The sequence below is a fragment of the Sus scrofa genome, chromosome 13 (genome assembly GCF_000003025.6).
Source record: "Sus scrofa isolate TJ Tabasco breed Duroc chromosome 13, Sscrofa11.1, whole genome shotgun sequence".
In the NCBI taxonomy this organism is placed as follows: Eukaryota; Metazoa; Chordata; class Mammalia; order Artiodactyla; family Suidae; genus Sus; species Sus scrofa.
Window position 1 is genome coordinate 133,975,432 of NC_010455.5, and position 23,548 is coordinate 133,998,979.

Consider the following 23,548-nt stretch of genomic DNA (forward strand, 5'->3'; position numbering starts at 1 on the left):
AAGTCTTTTTGTTCGTTTGTTTTTTGTTAGTTTTTTTTTTTTTTTTAGGGCTGCACCCATGGCACGTGAAGGTTCCCAGGCTAGGAGTCGAATTGGAGCTGGAGCTGCCAGCCTACACCACAGCCACAGCAATGCCAGATAGTTAACCTTCTGAGCAAGGCCAGGGATGGAACCTGTGTCCTCATGGATACTAGTCAGGTTCTTTAACCACTGAGCCATGATGGGAACTCCTCTCCTTTTCTATTGGTGATGATTTGTTACTGATCTGTGTAGCATGACCAGTCTTGACTTAATTTTATCTTTTTTTCTTTCTTTTTTTGTCTTTCTAGGGCCGCGCACACGGCATATGGAAGTTCCCAGACTAGGGGTCCAATCAGAGCTGTAGCCATTGGCCTTCACCACAGCCACAGCCACGCCAGATCTGAGCTGCATCTGCGATCTACACCACAGCTCACAGCAATGCTGGATCTTTAACCCAGTGAGCAAGACCAGGGATCGAACCTGCAGCCTCATCATTCCTAGTCTGATTTCATTTCTGGCTGCGCCACAACAGGAATTCCATTCACTTAATTTTATTTTAGTTAGGGCTTTTTTGCTTTTGTTTGTTTCAGGTGCTAGTCTATTGTCTTTTGTATTTGTCTCCATTCTTTGAATATTAAATTCAACTACTTAAATCTACTTACCATGGATGACATTCTAACTAGTTTTAGTCACATTTTGAAAAATCTTAGTTATAGTTGATTTACAGTGTTCCGTCAATTTCTGCTATACAACAGTGACCCAGTTATACATATATATACACATTATTTTTCTCACATTATCTTCCTCCTCACATTTTTAATAAAATATCAATTATACAGGAAAAATTGAAATAACATTACAGTATAGCCATGTGCCTTCTTTACCTAGATTCACGGATTATTAACAATGTGCCACATTTTCTTTATTTCTTATATACTTATTAATCTAAGAACAAGGGTATTCTCCTCCAAAACCACAATACAATTATCACACTCTTAAATCTAATATTGATACAATACTGTTATCCAGGATATAGTCTATATTCAAATTTTTTATTTCTCCCAATAATGTCCTTCAATGTCCCCACGCTCACCCCACCTCAATTCAGGATCTAATTAAGGATCACACTACATTTAATTGTCATGTAAACTAAATATATTGGTCAAAGATCCTTTCTAGAAAGGTGATGATATACTTAAAAGTAAATTTGATGTATAATACTTAATCTAGTATGGTAATGAAAAGCCTTCACTAATCTGATACAGATATAATGAACTTATCTCATTATATTCATTCTCTATTTTACTTCTAGGTTCTTTTGTGTGGCAGCTCAGAATGATGGATCAAGCCAGATCAGCATTCTCTAGTTTGGTAAGATTTTAAGTTGTATTTCTCTGTCACCAGTTTGCAAGAATATGAAATGTACGAGAATGGCTTTTGCCCAGTAAGCATGAAATAATACCCAAAGCTATCATCAGGTATTCATTTACATTTGAAGTGGTGGTCTTGAGGTATAACTCATCCCACAGAGGAAAGGTATAATTCAATGGAAAATCTTTTAAGAAGTTTCAGGGCATAGTGGAGTTCCATCGTGGCTCAGTGGATTAAAGACCCAGCATTGCCGTAAGCTGTGGTGTGGGTCGCAGATACAGCTAGGATCTGGCATGGCTGTGGCTCATGGGCTGGCAGGTGCAGCTCTGATTCGACCCCTAGCCTGGGAGCCTCCATGTGCCAAATGTGTGGCTGCATGGTATAGAGGGTTCAGCCGAGTGAGTAGATAAGATGAACTAAAGAAAGAACTGGTCAGAATGCATACCAGTAGCCATCTGTAAAAGAAACCCTGAATGAAAAGGCTGGATGAGACAAGGCCAGTGTGTGTTCCAGCCCTCATCTGCTGTTGACACTTGGGCACAGGGAAGAATGCTGGTTTGAAGAGACTTCTTTTTCCTTAAGAAAGTATAGCAAGTCACATCCACTAATAAATATAGCGCTTGACCAAACTTTCTTTAAATGTCCCTATTCCCTTTAAGCGCCTTCATGATGCTTTTTCTTTCTTTCTTTTCTTTTTTAAAATCTTAGTTTGGCGGAGAACCATTGTCATACACCCGGTTTAGTCTGGCTCGGCAGGTAGATGGTGATAACAGTCATGTGGAGATGAAGCTAGCAGCAGATGAAGAAGAAAATGTTGACAGCAACACAAGGAGTAACCACATCGGTGTCGCAAAACCAAAAAGGCTAAATGGATATGTCTGCTATGGGATTATTGCTGTAATCACCTTTTTCTTGATTGGTAAGAGTGGCGATTCAAAACTTAAATGTTCCTTGTCACCAACTCTAGGAAGTCTGTTAATCCAACTCAGCAAACATTTATATATCATTCCTGTTTACATGTCAGTATGCAAGGCCCTAGGAATACAATGATAGCTAAGATTCTATACCTGCCTTTGTGGTTAGCCTGGTGGGAGGAGAGAGACATGTGAATCATTTCAGTATAATGTGCAGACGTTATACTAGAAACATGCATAGGATATTTTTAACCTAGAAGCTCAACCTGAGGATTCAAGGTAGGCTTCTGGGAAGAAAAGGTACCTTTGCTTTGAAAAGGTAATCGTTTAAAATAAAGTTATAATGGATTCAGTGGTTTAAAATCAACCAAGTGAGATACATTTTTTCAAATAGACTTACAACTGGATTAAAATCAGTATTTTCAAGGGTTACCTGAAAATATTAACAATTCTTATAGGAATAGATTATCAATGAAATTCTATGAGGTCAGCTCTGAAATTTTTTATCCTTAGGATTTATGATTGGCTACTTGGCCTATTGTAAACGTGTAGAATCAAAAACAGATTGTAAGACACTGGTACCAACAGAGCCTTCAGAGACAGAAGAGACAGAAACTTTCGAAGCAGAAAACTTCCCTCAAACACCTCGCTTATTTTGGGCAGACCTCAAAATACTGTTGTCAAAGGGATTGGATACCACAGACTTCACCCGCACCATCAAGTAAGCTTGCGCTACTTCACAAGTTCAACCTCAATGCCTAGCGTGTTGCTTGTTGTCAGATTTTCTTCTGCTCTGGTTTTACGTCTTAACTCCTTGTAAGTCAAGCTGAGCCCTGGTACTATCCACAAGGGCATCAGTAGCCTTTTTCATCTTCTAGCTTGGGACTCACTTGACTGCCCATCTTATTTCTTGTTCTCAATCAATACATACCCTGATTGTCCTTAAGGTTTCTGTCATTAAGATTTTTAAGATCTTCCTTAGACACATATCTAAACTGTGTAACAAACCAATCATCTTTTACCTTTTGCTAGCTTCCTATGGTTTCAATGGTATAGTAATTCTTTTGGTCTTAAATTAGAAATCTTAGTATTTTACTTCATCTGGTGAATACTTTTGTCTATACTGTGCACTAGGATTTCTGGGTAAAGTGAGAATGTAGTTTATCTCCAACTCCAAAATCATGAACAAAGAGCAGCTTTGTTTCCAGAGTATTCAGGAAGCTTCAAAGTAAATGAACATTGAAGCTGTACATCTTGAGTTCACCAATAGTAATAATACCATCTTTCACTGTGCTTATAGCAGATATCCTAGAAGCTACTTATTTCCCCTAACACTACCCTAAGCAGATATATTATATTGGGATGGGGCTTTACAGTAGATAAATAAGTTTTTTTTGAACAAGTTTGAAGTCATCAGTTCCTTCAAATATGGGCACAAATTTGATTTCTTTTAAGATTATCTGGTTAAACCAGGATTTGGGGTCACAGTTAATTCATCTCATGAGTTATGCTTTTACAACAAATGGCTTTATATTTGAGTTCAATGTTTAAGTTAAACTTTAGTTCATTTAACAATGATTTTTTTTTCCTTCAGGATGCTGAATGAAGATTATGCCCCTCGTGAAGCTGGATCTCAAAAAGATGAAAGCCTTGGTTTTTTCATTGAAAATCAATTCCGTGAATTTAAACTCAGCAAAGTCTGGCATGATGAACATTTTGTTAAGATTCAAGTCAAAGGAAGGTATGTTGAAAGATGGTAAACTTATTTTATAGAAATGGCTATTTTTAGGAGTTCCCTTCATGGCTTAGCGGTTAACGAACCCAACTAGGATCCATGAGGTGTGGGTTTGATCCCTGGCTTTGCTCAGTGGGTTAAGGATCTGGCATTGCCCTGAGCTGTGGTGTAGGTTGCAGATGCGGCTCACATCCAGCGCTGCTGCAGCTCTTGTGTAGGCCTGCAGCCATAGGTCAGATTGGACCCCTAGCCTGGGAACTTCCATATGCCCTGGGTGAGGCCCTAAAAACAAAGCAAAACAAAGTAAGAAAAAAAGAAGTGGCTCTTTTTAGGTGTGCTAATTATAAGACCATCAAAATAAATAATGTGATTTGAATGCTAAATGTAATAAAGCCTTTTAATTTTCTTCCCAAGATGCCTTAGCTTCATTTTAATCTTTTTTTTTTTTTAGCAATGCTGAAAACTCGGTGACCTTAGTGAATACGGACAGCAACAGCTTGGTATACCCAGTGGAGAGTCCTGAGGGTTACGTGGCATACAGTAAGGCTACGACAGTTACTGTGAGTAAGGCAAAACCATGCATGAGACTTTTTCCCCGTTACATGGCTCAAAAACTCATTGTTTACTGTTCTTAGGAGTTATTAGTGTAAATTTACTTGTAAAATTTAACTGATCATAGGATATTCTTGTTGTCAACCCTCCCGTGCCACAGTTAAAATAAAATCCCAAGTCCTCATCTTGGTCAGCAAGGCCCTAAGTAATTCTACTGCTCTCCTCTTTGCTCATTCTGTTCTGGCCACTCTAACTTCCCTGCTGCTCCTCAGACACAGACTCAAGCATGCTCCCACCTCAAAGCCTTTATAGAAACCACGTTTCCCTTTGCCTAGTCCATTCCTTCCCTAAACCTCACACGCCTTCTTTCCTGCCTTGTGCAAGTCTCTTTGCTAGTCCCTCCCGAGGGAAGTCTTCCTTGATTATCTTATCGAAAATGTCCTTCCTCTACTCACTTCTCCTTATCTTGCTTTATTTTTCTTCCTGATACTTAAGACACCCGCCATTATTCATTGTTCTATGCTACACAAAGGGGCTAGGGGTTGGTTTCACTTTCTATGTTCCAGAGCCTTGGGCTATACCTGACACATGGCAGAATTTATTAAATGAATTCCTATCTCAGATACCCTCTTACGTGGGACAGATAAAAATAATTTCCCCGTCTGGAATCTAATCTTAGCTTGATTCTTTAATGCTTGATCTTTGAAAATTTAGGTAAATTTTGCCAAACTACTACAGAAACTAAACAACTATATACAATGGCTTTAACTAGGCTTTTTAGGTTGACAACTACATATTTATATGCCAAGTGTCTCTTTAGAGAATGTCTTCCTAGCCAAATGAAGCGCTATGGTTGTTCTCTTCCTGGTTACCTGTGCTGCATCACTTTTCCTGGCTACCCACAAGCCAGTGATGTGCAGGTGGGTGGACTGTTCTGCTAAAGAACAGTGAGAGTTTTTGTTCACCTGCAAGCTTTCTGTATTTAGATATTTGGCTGTTAGTGTCAGTTTATAGCTGTGCATCTGAACCCTGACAGAGTTGAGGAACACTGGGATGACAGCGTCTATACATATCTAAAAGTTGATCTATGCAAATCATTTTATTGCAACAATTTTTGGACAGATTTATCAGAATTTTCGGTTGATTCTTTTAATCTTTTTTTTTTTTTTTTTTTTTTTTTTGTGCTGGTGGCACATGGAAATTCCCAGGCCAGGAATCAAACCTGTGCTGCTGCAATGATAATGGCAGATCCTTAGCGCGTGGTGCCGCAGGAGAACTGTCAGCACCTTCAGTTGATTTTTAATGTATATCCCCATTGTCTGGAGTTCAAGTGTGGGAACATTATTTATTTGGTACTGCCATGGCTAGCCTCCAATATTTATATTGATATGTCTCTTTGTTTAAGGATATTTCATTATCCTTTCTCTTTCCCCCAGAATATCTGCAGCAGTGTAAATTAATAAATGTAAATAATCAGTTAGATTAAAGGCATCATGGGATAATGAAAGGCATGAATATAGGAGGCCAGAAATCTTGACTTCATTCCTGTTAACCCTGATCAGTTTTGACTTCAGAATTCTCATGTATCTTTTCTGGGCCTTGGTCTTCCTTTTTTGCTCTCTTGGGTTTGAACTGTAAAATCATTTTGTAGCCGACTCTGTTCTAATACCATAATGCTCATTGAATCTGTTGTCTTTATTCTAGGGTAAACTGATCTTTGCTAATTTTGGCACTAAAAAAGACTTTGAGGATTTAAAAATGCCTGTGAATGGATCTCTAGTTATTGTTAGAGCAGGGAAAATCACTTTTGCTGAGAAGGTAAGTGTGAGCTATTAAATACATTGGTATCATATCATTCTTTAGCTAAGTAGTATTTTTTTTTTTTTTTAACCTTTTCTAGGGCTGCTCCCGTGGCATATGGAGGTTCCCAGGCTAGAGATCAAATCGGAGCTGTGGCCGCTGTTCTACGCCAGAGCCACAGCAAGGCAGGATCCGAGCCACATCTGCAACTACACCACAGCTCACGGCAACGCTGGATCCTGAACGCACTGAGCAAGGCCAGGGATCAAACCTGTAACCTCATGGTTCCTAGTCGGATTCGTTAACCACTGTGCCACGACGGGAACTCCTAAATAGTATTAACAATACTATTGCAGTTTGAAAACCATCAGTCTTAAACTCTCATACCTGATAATTTATTAAAGTATTCTATAAACCAGGTAAGTTCCAATTATCTAAAGTTATAAATACTTCCAACTTGGGAGTATTTTGTGGCTGTTGTCTTTCAATGAAAATGAAATGATGAGAAATGCTTAAGTGAATGGATAGACAGCGAGGTCCTACTATATAGCACATGGAACTATATCAGTCTCCTGGGATAAACCATGATGGAACGGAACTATTTAAAAAAATGTGAAAAAATTACTTGAAAGAAATTTAAATTGGGTCTGTGTAACTGAGTTTTATATATATATATATATATATAACAGGTGTAACTGTTTTATAAAGAGGAAAATTAAAAGTTAATCCATACAGGGGCCTAGAATGGAACGTATCAAGTAGTTGTCGTGGATGACTTTATTATTTTATCTTTTGAACTCTCCTCTAGAGTTTTGTTGTATAGCCATATTTTTTTTTTTTACTTTTTAAATTGAGATACAATCCACATACCATAAAATTCATCCTTTAAAGTGTACATTTCCATTTTTAGTATATTCACAGATTATGCAACCATCACCATGATCTAATTCCAGAACATTTTCATTATCCCTTAAAGAAACCCCATACCCTTTAGTAGTCACTCCCCATTCCCTTCTCCTCCTAGTCCCTGGCCATCACTAATATACTCTCTGTTTCTCTGGATTTGCCTTTTCTGGACATTTCATATGAATGGAATCATACAATATGTTGCCTCTTGTGACTGGCTTCTTTTTACTTAGCATAATGTTTTCAAGGTTTATCCGTGTTGTAGCATTAATCAGTAGTACTTCATTCCTTTTTTTGGCTGAACACTGTGCTACTGTGTGGATATGCCACATTTTGCTTGTCTGCTCATGAGTTGATAGACATTTGGGATATGTCCACTTTTTGGCTTTTCAAAGAACACTGCAGTAAACATTCATTTACAAGTTTTTATGTGACTATATATTTTGATTCTCTTGTGGGTCTACCTTGGAGTGAGATTGCTGGATCATGCTGTTAACTCTGTCATTTCAAAAATTTTATATCCTCAAAAAGCTAAACAGTTTAGAAATGGAGAAGAGATTAGTGGTTGCAGTGAGTTGAGGGTGGGGAGCAAGTGGGTGTGGATATCAAATGGCAATGGGAAGGATCTTTGTGATAGTAAAACTATTCAGTATTTTGACTGGTTGGAACCTAAATCACACAAATGGGTGTAAGTAAAATGGGGAAATCTGAATAATACTGGTGGACTGTATTGTATCAATGTTAATATTCAGGTTGTTACATTTACTATAGTTTTGCAAAATCTGACTACTGGGAGAAACTGAACATAGTTTACAAAATGGATCTCTGTATTATTTCCTAAAACTGCAAATGAATCTACAATTTTCTTGATAAAAATTTCAGTTAAGGGGAGTTCCCATTGTGGCTCAGCGGGTTAAGAACTTGAGGATGTGGTTCGATCCCTGGTCTTGTTCAGTGAGCTCAGGATCTGGTGTTGCTGCCAACTGCGGCATAGGTCACAGATGCAGCTCTCATCTGGCATTGCTATGGCTATGGCGTAGGCCAGCAGCTGTAGCTCCATTTTGACTCCTAGCCCTAAAAAGAAAGAAAAAATTTTCAGTAAAAATTTTTTTTTATAAAATGTTTAAATTTTAAGCAAGTATTTTTTTTTCTAACCATATTAGCTGTTTGAAACATTGGGAGTATTGGTATAGTTTCCTGTAACCCTTTGTCTTTCATTATAATTCCAGTATGTATTCTAATTTTGGTTGATGGGCTCTTCATTTTCTGAACTTTACATGTTTTTCTTTAGGTGGCAAATGCTCAAAGTTTAGATGCAATTGGTGTCTTGATATACATGGACCGGGCTAACTTTCCTATCATCAATGCAGATGTTCCAGTTTTTGGACATGTGAGTTTTTATTTCTTGAGTAAATGAGCTATTGAGGTCTCCAAGTTATCACTGGATTCCATCTACATTAATGGAACTGTGCCTTCCTTAAATACTTTTTTTCCCCTTGGAAAGTTTTAACAGTAAATGAGACAATGGGTTACATGACTTTGAGACCTAATTACTACTTATTGCTAAAAGCACTTTATCAGTAGTATCTTGAATTGAGAATTTGGCACATGCCATATAAAAACAAGAGTCACATACTGTAGAACCACTCAGACTTTCAATAAAGTGCTAATAAACTTAGGTTATAGCCTTATAGTGAATTTCAATGTTATAGGGATTTCTTGAATAAATGCCTTTTATTTACTAGGCTCATCTAGGAACAGGTGACCCGTACACACCTGGATTCCCTTCTTTCAATCATACTCAGTTTCCACCCTCTCAGTCATCAGGATTGCCTAACATACCTGTGCAAACAATTTCCAGAGCTGGTGCAGAAAAGCTATTTGGGTAAGTTCTTATTTGAACACTGTCTTGCAGGGTCATGTTTGATGCTTAGGGAGAAGTAATAATCTGTTTAAGTTGATTTGATAACACCTTAAAACAACTGGCTGTATTTTTCCACATTTGGGATCCTTTGGGGATGGTTAGCTGTTAACTTGGTGTAGCTGAAAATGAAATTTTTCCTCCATAAAGTGATCTTAATAATAGACATTAGATTTATAAACCCAAGGAGTCCTTGTTTGATCTACCCAGTGAATTCCTGGTATAATATTCCCGGCATAGCTTCTGCTTAAGTAGTTCCTATGGTAAAGCATTTTGTTGCCTATGGCAACCCATTCAATTATTGGAGAAGATCTATTAGAATTCATATTGAAGTGAAATTTTATTCCCTGTACTCATTAGTTCTGGATTTTCCTTATAGCAACAGAATGATTCAAGTTTGTCTATGGATTGACTATCCTCAGTTCTCATGATAGTTTCCAGATGCTTTATAGTCATAATTAGTCCTTCTGGATATCCTCCCTAATGTATCAGTATCCCTCTTTAAAAACAGGAGTTCCCGTCGTGGCGCAGTGGTTAATGAATCCGACTAAGAACCATGAGGTTGCGGGTTCCATCCCTGCCCTTGCTCAGTGGGTTAACGATCCGGCGTTGCCGTGAGCTGTGGTGTAGGTTGCAGACGCGGCTCGGATCCCGCGTTGCTGTGGCTCTGGCGTAGGCCGGTGGCTACAGCTCCGATTGGACCCCTAGCCTGGGAACCTCCATATGCCGTGGGAGCGGCCCAAGAGATAGCAAAAAAAGACAAAAAAAAAAAAAAAAAAAATTACCCAGTCTAGGAGTTCCTGTCATTGCTTAGTAGTTAATGAGCACAACTAGCATCCATGAGGACATGGGTTCGATCCCTGGCTTCGCTCAGTGGGTTAGGGATCCAGTGTTACCATGAGCTGTGGTGTAGGTCGCAGACGCGGCTCAGATCCTGTGTTGCCGTGACTGGTAGAGGCTGGCGGCTACAGCTCCGATTTGACCCCTAGCCTGGGAACCTCCACATGCACATGAGTTCAGCCCTAAAAAGACAAAAATAAATAAAAAAATAAATATGACAATAAAAATATTACCCAGTCTAATTAGAATACATGTCATTAGTTTTTACCTTGATCTGGATATATTTCCCACTAGGTATTGGCATGGGATGTCGGTCTAGTTTCAAACACTCTTGTGAGTATTTATTTGCTATGTGCCATTGAACAAGTTAACCCCACTGATGATTTTCTTTGAGTTAATTGGATAGTCAAAATATATTCTCTTAGCAGGATTATTGGTATCAAATGAAGAGCCACCTACACATAAGGACTCTGTAAAATCCTCTGTGACTATTAATATGGCATCTAAGAGGTTTTTGTAATAGGTGGTTCTTATTCACTAAACAAAACTTAGAATCAGCTAATTCTTCCTACCGCCCGACAAGTCTTTCTTAACTTGTGAAGCCAGGCCCCTGTCTTTTTCTTGTGTAGTTGGGGAGTAATAATGTTTTCATATATTTATGTAAGTAAGCCTTTTAGAGCAGGCATTGTTTGGATAATGGGGAGATATCTAACTACCAGCAGGATGAGTATCTTCTTTTATAACTGAAATAAGAATGTTTACCCTTCTTAGTGGAGAGAGTTAGGAAGCAGATATATTAGTGGACTTTTATATAAGAACTTCATTTTGAGTCCATCTTGGTATCTGTTTCAGATGTAAACTATAGCTTTGTCTCTGGCAGAAAAAGCAGTCATCAGCTGAGGCTATGTAATAAAATGCATTTTTTAAAAAAAGCATTGGTTAAACTAGGAAGGAACTCATGATTTTCAAATGACTGCCTGCAGATCAGAGTAAAACACAAATGTCTGCCACTAGTGAGTGTAATTTTGTTATGTTCTTTTTATATGTCCTCTTAACCTAGAACTTCACTGGCCAGTAAGAAGGACTGATTTTGGAAACTTGAGGGGAAGTAACAGTAACTCAGAACTCTGACTTCTGTTTCCTACTTCTAGAAATATGGAACAAGATTGTCCTCTTACTTGGAGAACAGACTTTCCATGCAAACTGGTGTCCTCACCAAGTAAGAATGTGAAGCTCACTGTGAACAATGTGCTGAAAGAGATAAAAATTCTTAACATCTTTGGAGTTATTAAGGGCTTTGAAGAACCAGGTAAAGACCCTTGGGTTGTTTTCCCACCCACCCCCATTTTCCTCATTCTTAAGGATGTGGCCAGAGGGGGAGGCAGTGCAGGAAGTCCGATTGGCTTGGCTTTGTGAAATGCTAAATCTTATCTATCCTGAAATGAACTGTTCAGGTGTCAGTTTTATTGGGAGGTAATAAGAGCCTAGGAAATTAACTTGTTAAAAACTCACCATTATGACTAGAAAATCTCTTTTAAGTTATTGAATAAACCATAGGTAAGCAAATTTCTCCTTAAGGAGAAAAGAAGAAACACTTTGCAGGCCATACAGTCTGTTGCAGCTCTTCACCTCTGCCACTGTAGCATGAAAACAGCCATAGACAGTTGGTAATGAATGGGTGTGCAGGCTGTAGTTTGCCAATTTATCCATTTGAATGCAATCAGATAGTTATATCATTTGGACTTTAGTGTTTATTAGACAATTAGCACAAATATACAGTCAAAACTTAAATGGAAATATGGAAAAAAGTAGCAATACTAGTAAGAAAAAAGAGTAGTACTGTCATGTGATCTTTTTTTTAAACCCCTGGAGTCTTAAGTCAGATCTGAAGCAAGGCTTTCTTACCCTTAATGCATCTTTACCCTTCTAATAAAGTGCTTATTCTAGTTCATTATTAGAAAACTATTTAAAACTTGATTACATAATTTCTCTTTTCTTTCTTTTCTGTTTTAAATTAAGATCGCTATGTTATAGTAGGGGCCCAGAGGGATGCCTGGGGTCCTGGAGCTGCAAAGTCCAGTGTAGGAACAAGTCTCCTATTGAACCTTGCCCAGATACTCTCCGACATGGTCATAAAAGGTAGGGTACAAATTTTGAGAACTTGAACATCTATGTGCTATATGTACTGAATGTTAAAATATTGCCTATATTTTTATGGTTCACTTGTGCTAGACCTTAAATTCTTAAGTACAAAGCAGATTGTCTTTTGTTGTATCTGCCTTTGACTTTGCAACAGCTTTCTGTGCAGTGTCTTCACTGTACTGGGTATTATCAGTTTGAGACACTAGAAGGCATTATATTGGGCCCTAAATTCTTTTTTCTTTTTTTTGTTTCTTTTTTTGGCCCACACCCACAGCATATGGAGTTCCCAGGCTAGGGGTCAAATTGGAGCTGCAGCTGCCAGCCTACGCCACAGCCACAAAGGATCCAAGCCACATCTTCGACCTACACCACAGTTCACGGCAGTGCTGGATCCTTAACCCACTTAGTGAGGCCAGGGATTGAACCCACGTCCTCATGGATACTAGTTGGGTTTGTTACTGCTGAATCATGACAGGAACTCTGGGCCCTAAATTCTTTTTGTTGTTGTTGTTGTTGTTGTTGTTATTGTTGCTATTTCTTGGGCCGCTCCCGCGGCATATGGAGGTTCCCAGGCTAGGGGTTGAATCGGAGCTGTAGCCACCGGCCTACGCCAGAGCCACAGCAACGCGGGATCCGAGCCGCGTCTGCAACCTACACCACAGCTCACGGCAACGCCGGATCGTTAACCCACTGAGCAAGGGCAGGGACCGAACCCGCAACCTCATGGTTCCTAGTCAGATTCGTTAACCCCTGCGCCACGACGGGAACTCCTGGGCCCTAAATTCTTAATGTGACATATCCAGAGTGATACAGCAAATCTAACATGGTCCCTAAGGAATCTATTTAAAAGCAAGCAGTATATCTGTACTAATGTTTTATAGTTTTGTTATAAAATGACAATATACATATAGTTAGATAATATATATTATAGAATATCTATATATTTGATTTATAAATATATATGATAATATACATATAGTTGGATAATATATATTATAGAATATGTATCTATATATTTGATTTATGAATATATATGTTTCAATAAGAAAGGCTTGCTTTGAAGCCTTTCTCCCATGGTACTTACCACTTCTGTACACCTGCCAACCCACACATGCAAACCCCCGTCAAATTCTTGAATCTTTAAATCATAGGCTAAGTTTCAGTGCTTAACTTTTATACAAAAGTACATTAATGCAGAAGAATACATACCCAGGGAAGGAGGAAGAAAGGAGGGTGGTGGCTCTCAAAAGAGCCCTCATTAATGTACTTTCTCTGAAAACTCACTCTTTCCTAAACTGGTGAGTTTTCATTCTACCTCATAACAGAGTTGTGTTTAATCTAGTGTTTTAAGTGACTTACCTCTAAGCAAATAGTTTTCAAAGAAGATTCTCTGATTTCAAATATGTCTTGGTCTAGAAGTTAAGGGACTCAAAGGATGGAGGCATAGAAGAGTGAGGTCGAGTAAGCTGGTTCCTCCTGTGTACTTATGATCTTGCTTGCAAATGATCTATCCTTTTATATTACTTTCAAATTTTATTTCTATTCCTTTTGTTGGTGTTGTTCTTTCACCTGAGGTCACAAAAGGAAAATAAAAATTTGGGGATCTGCAGACTTGAATTTGAAGTTTCTGATTTCATCTTAACCGTTCCCAAGATAAAACTGACTTTTTCTTGTTTGTTAGGTCAGTTTAAACCCAGCAGAAGCATTGTCTTTGCCAGCTGGAGTGCTGGAGATTTTGGAGCTATTGGTGCCACTGAATGGCTAGAGGTATTTTCTATATATTATCTAAACCCAGAATGGGCACTCAAACTTGTATTGGCTTAAGCTGTAGAAAACCCACAGAAACCATGCTTTTAGATTTGATTTTACCATTTTTGCCTTTGTGTATTTAGTTTCAGTAGAATCTATAGACTCCAAATTTAAACAGAAATCTCTATTAATAGCTATTGTCTTTGATAATTAGATTAGTACATATTAATACATTAATATTTGTCCTTCTCTCATAGGGATACCTTTCCTCCTTGCATTTAAAGGCTTTCACTTATATTAATCTGGATAAAGCTGTTCTTGGTAAGTGTCTTTTCATTAGCTGTTTATGAGTTTATAAAATACTTATGAAACAGCAGAAGAAACTCTAAAGCAGCACTTACTATTTTTTACAGTTTACAGTTAGGCATAACCAGATCAAAAGATTGACTTAGTGTTCTCTTAAATAGTGCATGAAGTTATAGAATGGGTGCAGATTGCCTTGTCTACAGCAATGGTTCGTAATGTAGCTCCAGACTAGCAGCATCAAGATCACCTTGGAGCTGTTGGAAAGGCAGACTTTCAGATCTTATGCCAGACCTTTTGAATCAGAATCTGGAGCATAGGGTCCAGCAAACTGTGTTCTAATAAGTGCTCCAGGTGGTTCTGATGCACAAGAGTTTAAGAACCATTAGTTCTCTACTTTGTTTTTTTTGTTTGTTTGAGGTTTTTGGGGGTTTTTTTTTGCCTTTTCTAGGGCCGCTTCCCACAGCATCTGGAGGTTCCCAGGCTAGGGGTCCAATTGGAGCTGTAGACGCCAGCCTACGCCACAGCCACAGCAATGCTGGATCCTTAAACCAATGAGCAAGGCCAGGGATCGAATCCGCAACCTCATGGTTCCTAGTTGGATTCGTTAACCACTGCACCACAACAGGAACTCCCTCTACTTTGGTCCTGAAGGAGCTAAACCATACCAATAGAATGGTACTTCTTAGTAATTCACATCTTGCTAGATTGTGGCATCATGGGTAGAAATACAAGATAAACTTCTAAGAGAGATTGGTGTTATTTAAAGTACAGATTTAGGCAGTGGATAAACTGTCTGAATGAACTGGGGAAAAATGAAATGTCTACATGGAAGGGAAGGAGTTAAACTAGATTTTATTAGTCATTATTCCCATTTTATCTTTGCAGCAGAATGTATTGAATATAGTAATGTAGCTAAGAGATGACTACCCCTAACATGGGTGAACCAGAAAGGTACCTCCCCAAAATAAATCATTAACATTAAATATGCAAACTGAAGGTGTCAGAGTTTCAGTTGAGTGAAATTAGGGTTAGCAGTCACTAAAGAGCTTGTCTCCTCGATCACTTTTTTGTCTACTTAATTAAGAGGATAATACCACTGATCTAGCTTGTCTTCCTGTTTGCCAAGTAGTTTTAGTTATAGCAGTAGCAATGTGAAAATTGTTTGACTAGAGGAGAAATGTTAAAATAATCTCTTTGCAGGTACCAGCAACTTCAAGGTTTCCGCCAGCCCACTGTTGTATTCGCTTATTGAGAAAATGATGCAAGATGTGAGTGTATACCTAATTATGAAAATTTCATGTAAATTAGACAAAAATTAAGATGGAAAACTTTGCTATTTAAACCTTTATAAGTAACCATTAACAGGAATTTAGAATAAATTCCCTAGCAGCATTAAAATCACGCTTTCAGCTTATTTACCCCAAGCCTTCTGAGGGAGGTGGTATATGAAGGCTCTGACCGCAAACAGCGTGTAGTCTGTAGAATTATACAGCAGAATTCCATGAGGCCTCAGCTGTATTGTGGGTGCCCACCGAGGGTTGTCTGTAGAGTCAGAATGTTAAAGAAGGTCTAAATGATCTTGACCCATACCCAAGACTCAAATTAGAAGGCCAGATGAAATACCCATTGACTAAAAACAGACATGTGATTGACGGTAGTTTTAAATGAGGGAGGAATCAGATGTGCCTGATGGGATTAGAGACTATATAGTAGAGTGACTCAAGATGGAGAGAAGCAAGGTTCAGGGAACTTGAACTTAATGCCATGGGAAACCAGGGATTACTACATGGTCCCCAACAGGGCAGTAATGTGCTGGCAGTAGTATAAAAGGGGCTATGAAGGAAGAAACCAAAAACAAGATAGGCCTATCATGAAGGCAAGAGAGGGCTTTTAAAATTGTGAAGCCACCTTTAAAAATATTAAGAAGGAAAACATTTTTTTCTTCATTATTACTAAAAGAACTAACAGCATGGGCCTAATGGGAATAACTTCAGAAATTTGAGATTGTTTTAACTGTCTTAAAGGAGTTTTTTTTCAAGAAGATATAAAAATTTAATATCTTTTATAAATGTTTATAGAGGAAAACATGTGACTAGCCTGAATAAATCACTAGCTTGAATAAGTCAATCAAAGGGTTTGTTTTATTGGTTGATTAATTTCTTATTTTACAGGTAAAAAATCCAGTTACTGGGCAGTCTCTGTATCGAGACAGCAACTGGATCAACAAAGTGTAAGTTGAGAAAAGTGAACAGCTAATAGAAAAGCAGAGTCACTCAGTAGCACCTGAGTAGCAGAGGTTTAAACATAAGCTTGCAGTGAGTTAACCTCTACTACGCAGAGAGATTCAATTTAAGAATTTACTTGGGGGTAGGGTAGGGTTTCATGTAGTATAGTCTGTTCTTTGAAAACTTTCTAAAGACATTCTTCCTTTCCTTGCAGTGAGAAACTTTCTTTTGATGATGCTGCTTTCCCTTTCCTTGCATATTCTGGAATCCCAGCAGTTTCTTTCTGTTTTTGTGAGGTAAGTCTGAAGAACACCGTAGCATTATATCTTAGACCTTCAGGTTTGAGACCAAGTTTCCTTGAGTGCTGAGTATGTTTTAAGAAGTTATCTAGGGAGTTCCCGTGGTGGCTCATTAGGCTATGAACCCAACTAGTATCCCTGAGGATGCAGGTTTGATCCCTGGCCTCGCTCAGTGGGTTGAGGATCTGGTGTTGCTGTGAGCTGTGGTGTAGGTTGGCATCCACAGCTACAGTTCGATCCCTAGCCTGGGAATTTCCATGTGCTGCAGGTACAGCCCTAAAAACAAACAAACAAGTTATCTAAGTGCAATTATCATAATTTTCCTTATTATCAGTCTTCACATAGAATTGTTAGCTTAGCATTTGAATTTATTTGCTAAAACTTCTTAGGTTATGTATGATGATTTTTTATTAACAAGGCTGCCTATTGAACATGCAGGTATAGAATATTTCCTTCAAAAAGAAAGTTCTAGGAGTTCCTGTCATAGCTCAGTGGTTAATGAATCTGATTAGGAACCATGAGGTTGCAGGTTCGATCCCTGGCCTTGCTCAGTGGGTTAAGGATCCGGTGTTGTTGTGAGCTGTGGTGTGGGTCGCAGATGCGGCTCGGATCCCGAGTTGCGCTGGCTCTGGCATAGGCTGGTGGCTACAGCTCCAATTGGACCCCTAGCCTGGGAACCTCCATATGCCACGGGAGCGGCCCAAGAAATGGCAAAAAGACCAAAAAAAAAAAAAAAAAAAAAGAAAAGTTCTACTGGATAATGCTGCTCTTGATACCTGTTGAAATATGGTAGTAAATGTTTGTCCTGAGATGTTAAGTCTCTTAAGCAGGGCTTATAGTTCAAAGCACAAAAACCTAACAGGTAAGATTTTTAAGAGACAGATCTTTGAATTAAGTTGTAGGAAACCAAGATGGGCTTGTTACAAGAGCCAGTGAGAAGGCTGAAAACCAGGCAGAATAAAAAGAATTATGAAGGCTTCTGTGCTAGAGTTGGAAAACCAGCTCTTTAGCAGGCTCTTCCAAGGTGTGAGGACATCCCAGAGTTAGTATGGGGGTGGGGCTCAGGGTGGAAGCTGTTGACTTTGGCATCAAATTGTTGATCCAGTAGAGGCCAAGTCCTTCCTAGACTTCTTATCACTGGTAGTTTAGCCTGGGACTAGGGCGGGAAAGGCCTGAAGTGAGGGAGTGATGAAAGATCTGGATTTAGAGATAAACATAGCCAGAATTCCCTTGACTTTCTGCTAGAGCAACAGTATGAATGGTACTAAGGACAGTGGTAGGCAATAGAGTTGAAGAAATAGTTACTCAAGTTGTGTAATGAACATAGACGTTCTTGTGAGCATCAAACATTCTTGTTAGAAAGGTAACACGTATGAATGGATGAATGCTGCACCATTAGGAAGAGGTTAAATTTCTGTTTAAAAGCAACATTGATAATCAAAGTACATCTCATGCTTGCTCTCCTCTTTCTTCACTAAGATAGGCCAAACTTCTCAGGGAAGAGAACAAAGGATACAACCTCAAGGAATTTGGCTAGAAATTTGTTCAGGCTCTATGATGTGAGAGAACAGGAATTCTGTAGAACCTAGAAGAAAGTAGTCATTCTAGGAGTAGGTCAGGTTCAGAGGAACTAGTAAAAGTGGTGTCTTCTTAAAGTGGTGGATATGAGATAAAGTTGGAATAGGAATATGTTAGAAGCAAAGGAAGAATTACAATTACTGTTACCTTGATGGGGAAACTAGAGTGTGAGGCTCCTCGTCTTATAACCCACCTGAGTACATTAATGTGCCTTTGTTTTCCAGGACACAGATTACCCTTATCTGGGTACTACCATGGATACCTATGACGTCCTGAGTAAGAGGGTTCCTCAGTTGAACAGAATGGCACGTGCAGCAGCCGAAGTGGCTGGTCATCTTGTGATTAAACTTACCATTGATTTTGAATTGAACCTGAACTATGAGATGTATAATGACAAAATACTTTCATTTGTGAGGGAAATGAACCAATTCAGAGTTGACATAAGGGTGAGCATTAATTACAATAAGGTTCTTACTGCTGAAGTATCAAGCGGTTTGAAGAATAATGTTTAGCTGGTTCTGGAAAGACATGATTGGTGGCCAAAGTATGTTTTAAAGTGAAGTATAATTTTGCTTAGAATCCGTAACTCATTTGAAAAGAGAAGTTGGGAGGCTGTGGGTTATAGACATAGGATAGACCACAGTAAGTATTGTAGAATCTAAAATGGTGTTGAGTTGGAGTTCCTGTCATGGCTCAGTGGTTAGTGAACCCAACTAGCATCCATGAGGAAGTGGGTTCGATCCCTAACCTCGCTCAGTGGGTTAAGGATCTGGCATTGCTGTGAGCTGTGGTGTAGGTTGCAGACACAGCCTGGATCCCAAGTTTCTGTGGTTCTGGTATAGGCCGGCAGCTACAGCTCTGATTGGACCCCTAGCCTGGGAACGTCCTTATGGCGTGGGTGCGCCCCTAAAAAGACCAAAAAAAATAAAGTGGTACTGAGAAGTTCCTGTTGTGGCACAGTGGAAATGAATCTGACTAGTAATTGTGAGGTTGCAGGTTCTATCCTTGGCCTCGATCAGTGGGAGTTAAGGATCAGGTGTTGCCATGAGCTGTGGTGTAGCCCAGCAACTACAGCTCTAAATAGCAAAAAAAAAAAAAAAGAAAAGGAAGAAATTAAAACATAAATAAAATGGTGTTGAGCCTTTTCTCATTCACACATTCCAAGCAACCCATAAAGAGATTGGACCTAGAGAATACATAAACATCTCAACTATGATTCTGAACCTGTGAGTTTGGGCGATATATGCCTTTCAGAGATGACACAGAGGGAGAGAGAACATAGCCAGTACTTAAAGTCTTGTTTAGCGTTGATCCTTTGTGTCTAATAGTCACACATTTGATACCATCAAATTATTAAGTGCCTTTTCTGGTACTAGAAGTCAATTTAACAGATCCCTTAAATGAAGTAACTCTGATAACCAAACCTCAATTATTAGGATTGGCTTTCTTGAAACTAACTGTAACTGATCAGAAAGCAGGGCTTACCAGAATAACTAGAATAACTAGATTCTGAAGTTTGCTGAACAGAAATGTTTGAAGTTTGCCACTAAAGGGAAATTCAGATGGAAAGACCATACTTCACAGAATTATGTACTTTTACTAAGTAAATGGTGTTAAATTTCTTTATGAGGACGGTTTTCTCATGAGACTAAGAGTGGATAACTGTACTCTGCTGAGTGTATTATTCTAGTTTATGCAGTTTGGGACCTCTTGTATAAGATGCTTAAGTCTAGCTTTCGCTGAGTGTTGGAGCTTGTCTGTGAGTCACCCCCTTTTATCAGAGCCATTTTAGTTACTACACCTAAATTTAGAAAGGTCATAGGAGTTCCTGCTTTGGTGCAGAGGGTTAAGAATCTGACTGCAGTGGCTCAGGTTGCAGCTGTGGCTTGGATTCAGTCTCTGTCCCGGGAATTGCCATATACTTTCGGTGCAGCCATGAAAAAAGAAAAAGAAAAAAGAAAGAAAGGTATACAGAATGACATCCTAAGAAATACAGTGTCTAATAGTGAATTTAATGTCTTTCTGCTTCAGGAGATGGGTCTGAGTCTGCAGTGGCTGTATTCTGCTCGTGGAGACTTCTTCCGTGCTACGTCTAGACTAACATCAGATTATAGGAATGTAGAGACAAGAGACAAATTTGTCATGAGGGAAATCAATGACCGTATCATGAAAGTAAGTACCCTCAGAAGAGAAGGAACTCAAGTGTTCATTTTTAATTGGTAAATCTATTTCTAAAACGTGGAGTGATAATTTCAGGACCCTAGAATCCTTTGCTGCTTTGGAATTCAGCACAAATTTTTTTTTTTCTTCTTTCCATTTTATGGCTACACCTACAGCATATGGAAGTTCCTGGGCCAGGGATTGCATCCAAGCCACAGCTGCAACCCATGCTAAAGCTTCTGGCAATGCCAGATCCTTTAACCCACTCTGCCAGGCTGGGGTCGAACCTGCACCTCCACAGCTACCCAAGCTGCTGCAGTCAGATTCTTAACCCATTGTGCCATGGCAAGTATTCCAAGCTCAGCACAAATTTTATTTATTTATTTATTTATTTATTTTATTTTTTGTCTTTTTGCCATTTCTTGGGCCACTCCCATGGCATATGGAGGTTCCCAGGCTAGGGGTCGAACCGGAGCTGTAGCCGCCAGCCTACGCCACAGCCACAGCAACACAGGATCTGAGCTGCATCTGCGACCTACACCACAGCTCATGGTGATGCTGGATCCTTAACCCACTGAGCAAGGCCAGGGATTGAACCTGAAACCTCATGGTTCCTAGTCGGATTCGTTAACCACTGCACCATGGTGGGAACTCCTCAGCACAAATTTTAAATATTACTTATTAGCAAGATAAAAAGTCAACATACCTATACTGGAAATTAAAAAGACATTTCACCTAGTATTAATTTTTTTAGGCTTTAAAAACTTTTTTTTTTTTTTTGTCTTTTTTTGCCGATTCTTGGGCCACTCCCACGGCATATGGAGGTTCCCAGGCTAGGGATCTAATCGGAGCTGTAGCTGCTGGCCTACGCCAGAGCCACAGCAACGCTGGATCCGAGCTGCATCTGTGACCTACACCACAGGAACTCCCTTTAAAAACATTTAAAAGAAGGGATCAGTAATGACTTTTAGTTGTCATTTTCTCTGTATTTGTTTAATTCAGTCCTCAGCTGCTTTTATAAACTTAAGTCTGCTTGGAAGAAGCAGAAGACTATCATAGTAGAAACTTGTAAACCTTTCATATATAGGTTCCAATTTTAAAACCAGCTCAGGGCAGTTAGAATTTACAAAGGAATTGACAGTTTGAAAATTAAACATTGGAAGATTAGTAGCCTGGTTCTCAACATTCTTAGATTCGGGGAAGTTTTAACATTTAAAATGAGACGACAGTTGTTTTACTATATCAGGTCGTTTCCTCACAACAAAAGTTACAGCACTGTGTAAGCTCTTGTATGTTTTGTTTTCATAGGTGGAATATCACTTCCTTTCACCCTATGTATCTCCGAGAGAGTCTCCATTCCGACATATCTTCTGGGGCTCTGGCTCTCACACCCTGTCAGCTTTAGTAGAGCACTTAAAGCTGCGTCAGAAAAATAGCAGTGCTTTTAATCAAACACTATTGAAAAATCAGTTGGCTCTAGCAACTTGGACTATTCAGGGAGCTGCAAATGCCCTCTCTGGTGACATTTGGGACATTGACAATGAATTTTAAATGTGATACTCATAACCTATCATAAGAACATCAGGGTAATGTGGTTTTCTAGACTTGTGCTGGTTGTGCTAAATTTTCAGTAGGGGTACAAAACTTAATTTGTTATAATTCTACCCAGTCATCTTGGTACTACTAGATGTCTTTAGGCAGCAGCTTTTCATACAGGGTAGGTACTTGCACTTCAAGTTAAAGTGAATAACCACTTAAAAATATTCATGGTAGAATATTTTCTCCAATTATCTCTAGAATTTTAAGTGCTTTGTAATGGTAACTGCCTCTTTCCTGTTACAGTTGTGAAAAAGTCAGAACCAGTTAGGTGAACTATTGCTCTAAATCCTAAGATACACACATGAACTGGTGTCACTGGAATTGGAGGAGGAAGGTGCTCTCTGCTGAGGGTGGAAAGTGGTAGCTCAGTGTGTCCTCCATCTTCATTCAGTGCTGGAAAGGAGATACCGGGTTGTAAGGCTTTCCTCTCCACATGAGACCTCTGCCTTCTTTAAGAGGATACAGGCTGGTTTCCACATCCCCAAGCAAAACAGTTCACTTTCAGAAGAGTCAGAACTTGTTTTCTTGCCAGCTGAGGGTCTGAAATAGAGATCCTTCAGCTGCATAAAATGATGTTCAACTGTTTAGCGCAGGAGTGAGGCCTTAATGTGTTAACCTCAAGATTATGAAAAGAGGAGACCAGAAGCCAAAGACCTAGTGTATTTTCTTTTCCTCTGTTGCTTGTCCCATAGAACTTTATTTTGTTTTTTGTTTTTTCCAAGGTATTTTGAAGGAGAGCCAGTTTTCGGTGTTTAATTTCAAACTCAGTTTGTCAGACTTTAAAGAACACACTGCCAAATTTTGGCCAAAGTGTTAAGTTTTTGGTAAAGCTTCCTGTCATTTTGGCACTGAGATATTTATTGTTTATTTATCAGTGACAGAGTTCACTATAAATGGTGTTTTTTTTATAGAAGATAATTATCGGAAGCAGTGCCTTCCATAATTATGACAGTTATACTGTCGTTTTTTTTTTTTTAAATAAAAGCAGCATCTGCTAGTAAAACCCAACAGATACTGGAAGTTTTGCATTTATGGTCAACACTTGAGAGTGTTAGAAAACAGCCGCAAGCCAAATAAAATTATAAGCTAAGTCTTGGAGAAGAATTAATTAGTCAGTGCTAATCAAATCAGATTTCTATTTAGCTAACCAGAAAAAAATGGCAGTTCTCTTAAGTGCAGTGAATTGTGACCAACTTATAAATTAATGTCACTTAAAGGCTGTGATCCTATGCCTATGTGCAAAATTTTACAGCTCAATTTTTCCAAGGTGTAACTTTAATTCGAATTTTGCAAAATTTCCAGTACCTTTGTCACAAACCTAACTCACATTATCGGGAGCAGTGTCTTCCATAATGTATAAAGAACAAGGTAGTTTTTGCCTACCACAGTGTCTATATCGGAGACAGTGATCTCCATATGTTACACTAAGG

General features: G+C 38.9%; 1 protein-coding gene across 1 annotated transcript; it reads left to right on the forward strand.

The window, feature by feature from the left end:
* On the forward strand, positions 1,334-22,123 carry TFRC (transferrin receptor; the record flags this gene model as incomplete). Its single annotated transcript, NM_214001.1, is given in 18 exon segments — positions 1,334-1,392; positions 2,101-2,311; positions 2,820-3,027; positions 3,901-4,047; positions 4,493-4,601; positions 6,298-6,411; positions 8,591-8,689; positions 9,045-9,184; positions 11,212-11,369; positions 12,080-12,199; positions 13,884-13,969; positions 14,209-14,272; positions 15,458-15,525; positions 16,429-16,487; positions 16,697-16,778; positions 18,584-18,805; positions 20,391-20,531; positions 21,828-22,123. Coding segments are annotated over 18 exon segments (2,307 nt in total). The 3' UTR covers positions 22,071-22,123.